Here is a 6000-nt window from a genome sequence, read left to right as displayed (position 1 = left end):
CGGAGGGCCGGCTTCTCGGGCGCGCTCCGGGCCCGGGCCGTCCGTCCGTCCACACGGCATTCCCGGTGGGAGGCTACGGCGTGTCCGTTCCGTGGTACAGCAAACGGCCTGGAGCTCCTGAAGGTCTCTGGGGTGAAGGGTTTGCCGTCACCCGGTTACCCCGTGGAACTGGTTTTGTGAGGAGACCCTTGAACGCCCAGCGCGTTGGTAAGACTTGGCATTGCTTTAAAACGCTGTGGCCCTGTTACAAACTCGCGTTTCTGCCGTTCTTACCGTCAATAAAATCCCCAGAGACTGGATACTCAATAATCCGAGTTTGATAAATCCTATGTAAAAGAAGAAATCTGATAAATCCATGCCTGCTGTGTGAGGTGTGTAGTGACTACGGTGACACTACTCCGGCTCCCTCACAGCTTCATCCCAGCCACCAGTGGTTTTCAGGAAAGGAAATCAAAGTCAAGCCTGTGTGTCATGTTTTCAATTCATATTATAGAATCATAGAACGGTTTGGGTTGGAAAGGACCTTAAGATCATCCAGTTCCAACCCCCTGCCGTGGGCCGGGACACCTCACACCAGACCATGTTGCCCAAGGCCCTGTCCAGCCTGGCCTTGAGCACTGCCAGGATGCTTATGTGGTGACAGCACTTGGTGTATGTCGTTACCCAGCTGGAGCATGCAAGTGGGAAATACTGGATGCAAATGGGATTTTACACCTAACTCACTCTGAAATCAGGAATTGCCCTGTGCCAGAGTGTTTGGGAGAGAAGCCTGAAGACAACTGGAACAGGGTAATAGATAAAATTTTCTGATGAAGCATTTAACACAGTGATCTTTTTTATTATTCGTACCAAAAATCTTTATCTGGCATAAACACAGCATATTTTGGTGTAATTCTTTCTGGTTAAATTCACTTAAAAATGGATTGAAAGTAGAATGAAGGATACAGATGATAACCAGTAACTCCAAGGGCAGATCCTTAATGAATTCATGTGTAAATTGAATATTTATATACATATAGGGTTTTATTTTTAATTTATTGCAATGTTACTTTCAACTGTGCAAATCAATTCCTTTCAAAGTAAAATAAAGCATTAAATTCCTGGTTTCCTTGTAGACAGCCGAATCAGAAGTTCAGGAAGGAAACTATGATAACATGGTAAGATGGCAGAAGACCTGAAAAAGGATTTAGAAAAACTTCTGGATGAAATGGAAAAACTAACAGGTACAGGACTTTATTAAGAATGGTATGGATTCATCTACTAGAGGGAAGAGATTGAAGACTGATTATTTATATTTATTGCTGCAAATTTCCATGTGATAGAAATGTAAGCAGAAACAATCACCATCAGCTAATGCCCTCGTGTTCTTAACTGGGAGAAAGCATGCAAATAATCTAGAAGTTTCAGGTGGCTCAGAATTGAAAATTTATAGGTGATTAAATCTGATGCTCAGTTCAGAGTAGTGGTTGAAAACAGAAATAATACTAAGATATTTAATGTACAGTTATTAAGTCATAGTATGCAAGACGAGATTTAAGCCTGAGAAATGGCGGGATACATAGTACTCTTGGGTCAGCACGTAACACTTAATTCCTTAGCTATAATAAAGACTCCTCTTTGATTTAATCTTAGTCCTGTGTGTATGGAAAGGACTGAATATTCTTCTGCATGTTCTGCAACAATTCTATCAGACACTGTGTGCAACTAACAATAGATGGGAACTGTTCATTAAACTGTTTGTAAGGAAGCACAGTTCATGAGTGCCAGTGAGAAAACTACAGACAATTTATAGTGCAAAAAGGGAAACAAAAGGGAAAGTATGAAATAAGTGCTAAAACTATTTTCTCTGCTTCATCAGATACTTGTTATTTAAAAATCAATTCCATTCTTTAGGTTGGTTTTAAAACCTTTCATCTCTATGCTGCAGCCTCCTTGATCTTACTCTTTCTCACCTAACACGAGCCTCCTGACTATAGCTGGTCTGGAGATCTGGAGATCTGGAGAGAGGATTCTTTGGTTCATTTATTTTAAAACAGTCTGTTGAACATTTCTTTTTGATTTCCTGTTTTGTTGCAAGTTTTAGGTAAAATGTCTCTCTCCCTTCTGTAATTTACATCGGTATTTCTTCCATTCTGAAGCATTTTGAGACATTTATAAAGCAGTAATATTGAATAGTCTTTTATTTAATATTGAGTATTTCAGTTTCCACTTTATTATACAGCAAGTCTTCTCTGACATAGGATCTGAACTGATAAAAATTCATGTCCTTTGTTCATTTATTGAATCATCTATTGCTTTTATTTAGCCAAAATTCCTGGCTTACTTTATCTGTTGGGTTTGCAGTGGGCGCAACCTGGATGGCATTTGAGATGGTGGTCACGCGTACCAACCCTGACCTGGCCAACTCCATGAAGTGTTTGGAAGATGCCTTCCTGAGATGCAAAGAAGAGATAGAGAAGAAATGGCAAGAAGTGCTAATAGAATTTAAAGGTGAAGAGCAAAATAAAGAGTAAATTGAATTCAGTCATGTTCACAGAACTCCAACCCTTGCAAAGTCACTCTAGGCTTTTTTGTGGAGGTTTCACAGATACTGTGGAAAATGGATTGGTTTTCATCTTGCTAAGAATACTTATGTGTACACATCTATGGAAGTATTTGAATAAGATTATATACACATATGTTTATATTGTTGAAGGTAAAAGGTAACAATATGCCTATTTTTATCATGCTCATCAGTAATCCTTGTGGTGTGTACACATACACAATTTACCTGCCTTCTGTATCTTTCTCCCTGGAAGATCATACTCATCAATATCCATGGAATTCCTTGATACCTGAACAAATGACGGGGAGGGGGGGTTGTGTGTGGGTGTTAGTGGGGTGTGTGTGTGTGTGTGTATGCAGAGGGGGTGCAGTGAACCGCTGCAGTGATATTGCACCAGCACATGCCTTTCAAGGAAAACTGAAGAATTACTTTTATTTCCCAATGAAAAACAGGTGAAATGCTGGATTTGCAGATAGAGCAAGGTAATTCAATGTGGGACTGCCAAGTAGGTATTCAGTTAAAGAATTTTATTTTTTAGATAGCTCATCTGTGGTTGTTTCATTTTCCTTCCCTGGATTTTTAACCATTTCTTTAGACTGGTTTTCACAGCAAGATTGTTCTTCTCAAACCCTCTTAAAGGCAGGTAGCATCTCTCATTTAGGAGAAGATTGTTTACCATTACAGACTGCCCTGTGTGTGCTGTCATTTGTGGGATTGCTGCAGAAACAAAACTAACCACATTATAAAACATGCTTGTATGTTCCTACCGCCCCATATTAAAAAAGGAAGAAAAAAAAAGAAGTTATTTTCTTTTGCAGACAAGGTGTGGATTGAAGAGCACCAGCTTGTGGCTTGTAGTTAATGCATAACAGAGTATCTGAGATGGAAGTCAGTGCAAGCTTTGAGAAGGATCTTCCTTATTAAAGTCAGTCTCTTTCAACTAGAAAATAAGCACCATGTAACAAGTGAGAGCACCTCTATCCCTTTTGAAAAGGCATTTCCTTGTCTTAATCACGTCTAAATTATCTGTCAAAAGATTTTTAGGCTGTATTCTTGGTTCACAGACAGAATGTTTATCTCATTGAAGTGAAAAATAAGTAATTTCACTTTTTCCCCCCAAAGCTACCAAATTTTTCTAGAGGTACAAATGGTAAAGAACATTAACATCTACTCTTGACTTTCCAGTGGATAGGTCTTCACTCCAGCCAAGGTAGGGCAAAATGGCAGAGCAGCATGAGCTAACTTAGGTTTCAGTTAATCTCTGGAGGATTTTTAATGGCATGTTGTCACTTCGGTACCTTTGACTACATTGTCTTCACTCTTCAATTCTATATTAAAACCAAAAGTCTTTGAAAATGCACTGTCTTTAACAGCTTGTGTAGGAATCTACTGAATTTTGTGATTTTTGTGTGACTTTTCAGCTATAAAGTGCTACGCTTGGATTGACTTGAGATTTTCCAGAAAGCTCAGTTTTCATTCAGACATTTAAAGCAAGTGGACAGTATTTAAAAAAAAAACAAACATCAAATTGTATGAATCCAGGAATCCCATTTTGAATTAAAAATACTGGTCAAAACCAACACTTCCATAAAATGTATCTTAATTATGACAGTAGTGATGTTGAATCCCATTTCCTGTGGTTGGAAGGCTGCAATAAACCTGTCAGAATACTGTTTCTCTAGTTTAAAGGGTCAGAGTATAGCTGTAAGGAAAGGAGGCATCTGGTAACATTCTTTCCTTTCTGAAATTTGGAAGATGCTTTAAAATGGATATTGTTTTGCTGTATAACTTCAAGGCATTACAGGACCAACAACAGATGGCATTAAGAGCACCTTAACTTTCTCCTCACAAAAAAGCAGACGAATTATAGGCTATTAACCACCGAGCACCAACTCAGTCTCAAGGAGAGGTGTTTACACTGAGGTACCAGGCCACCCTGCTGTGAGGGAAGAGTGAGTTAGCAGCATGGGTGTTGTGGATACCTGTGAAGACAGGCTAAGAAAGTTGGGGTTGTTCAGCCTGGAGAAGAGAAGCTGCGTGGAGGCCTCAGAGCAGCCTTCCAGTATGTGAAGGGGGCCTATGAGGATGCTGGAGAGGGACTCTTCATCAGAGACTGTAGCAATAGGACACGGGGAAATGGGTTTAAACTGAAACAAGGGATAATGGGTTCACACTTAAACAGGGGTAGTTCGGGTTAGATATAAGGAAGAAGTTCTTCACTGTGAGGGTGGTGAGGCGCTGGCACAGGCTGCCCAAGGAAGTTGTGAATGCTCCATCCCTGGCAGCGTTCAAGGCCAGGTTGGACAGAGCCTTGGGTGACATGGTCTAGTGTGAGGTGTCTCTTCCCATGGCAGGATGATGTTAAGGTCCTTTCCAACCCAAACCATTCCATGATTCTATGATAATATGGCTGGCTGAGTAGGTTGGGTCTGCTGCCTCTTTCTCTCCAAGAGTTCCTTCCCAGCTGTATGATCATAACCAGAGAAGAGTTTGGGATATGCACCAGCATAAGAACAGTGCATTTTCCTTGAAAAACTATACACCAAGATGATTATACTTTTCCATTACTACTGAAATAATTTGTGCATATTTTTGGTTGCTTTTCTTTCTTTTTCTTTTTTTTTTTTCTTTACCTTGAGAATGTGCTTGTGGGGATTGTGAATTTTGTTTCACACATCTCACCATCTACCACATTTCAGCCCAGCTAGATGATTTAGATGCAGGAGAAACAACCCATAAAGGAAATTAGGGTGTTTCAGTCACAGGGTTTTACCATATGAATTCTCAGTAAAGTTTGTGGAGCAACAGCCCCATCTGGTGCTCACGTAACTGTATAAGTAATCCGGATTGCTGGGTTGACATCTCTTAATCTCCCATCACCACAGCTTTCTGTAATGAAAAGTGTCAGCAGCAGTTTGGCTTTATGTTCACTCTTAAGTGAATTCCACTTTCGTGACCTGAGCCTGCACAGCACTTACTCACAGGTGGTTCCTGTACTGTATTTAAGGCAAAGCATTCTTCTACAAAACTGCTACGGAAGCAAGAGAAATTGGCACCAGTGCACTCCCAATCTGGATGCCAAATACAGCAGTAAGGGACTCTGTTTCCTTACTAATTCATTCCTTAGCCTCTGCTAAGTAACACTTAATAAGAATGTCACGAATCAGTTGTAATATTCTGTTGCTTGGTTGGTTAGTTTTTCCTCTTGTTATGCAGACCCCTGGACAGGTTCTGGAACCTGTATTCACCCTGCTTCATTTTGCATGAGTTGATAGGCCAAGTGTGTGAAGCTACCAAAGAGGTTACAGACTCGACCCTTAGAAACCTACTAAGGGTAGCAGATGCTCTGGTGTTTAACACTGCAATGCTTTTACTGTCCTTATCACAAGATTTACTGATCTTAGTTATGAACTTAACCTGTGGGTCTATGCCTAAGTGCAAACTGTCCAAGAGCC

At 40.4% G+C, this 6000-nt stretch overlaps 1 protein-coding gene across 1 annotated transcript; it reads left to right on the top strand.

Moving 5' to 3' along the window:
• Positions 1–1090: 1090 nt before the first annotated feature.
• SYCE3 (synaptonemal complex central element protein 3) lies at positions 1091–2513 on the top strand (the record flags this gene model as incomplete). The annotated part of the gene is given in 3 exon segments (XM_010011528.1): positions 1091–1155; positions 1158–1223; positions 2344–2513. Coding segments are annotated over 3 exon segments (301 nt in total), but the record flags the coding sequence as incomplete, so codon positions are not given.
• Between the last annotated feature and the right edge of the window lie 3487 nt (positions 2514–6000).

This window comes from Nestor notabilis, unplaced genomic scaffold, assembly GCF_000696875.1.
Source record: "Nestor notabilis isolate BGI_N333 unplaced genomic scaffold, ASM69687v1 scaffold4653, whole genome shotgun sequence".
In the NCBI taxonomy this organism is placed as follows: Eukaryota; Metazoa; Chordata; class Aves; order Psittaciformes; family Psittacidae; genus Nestor; species Nestor notabilis.
This window is presented reverse-complemented; position numbering and strand designations above follow the sequence as displayed.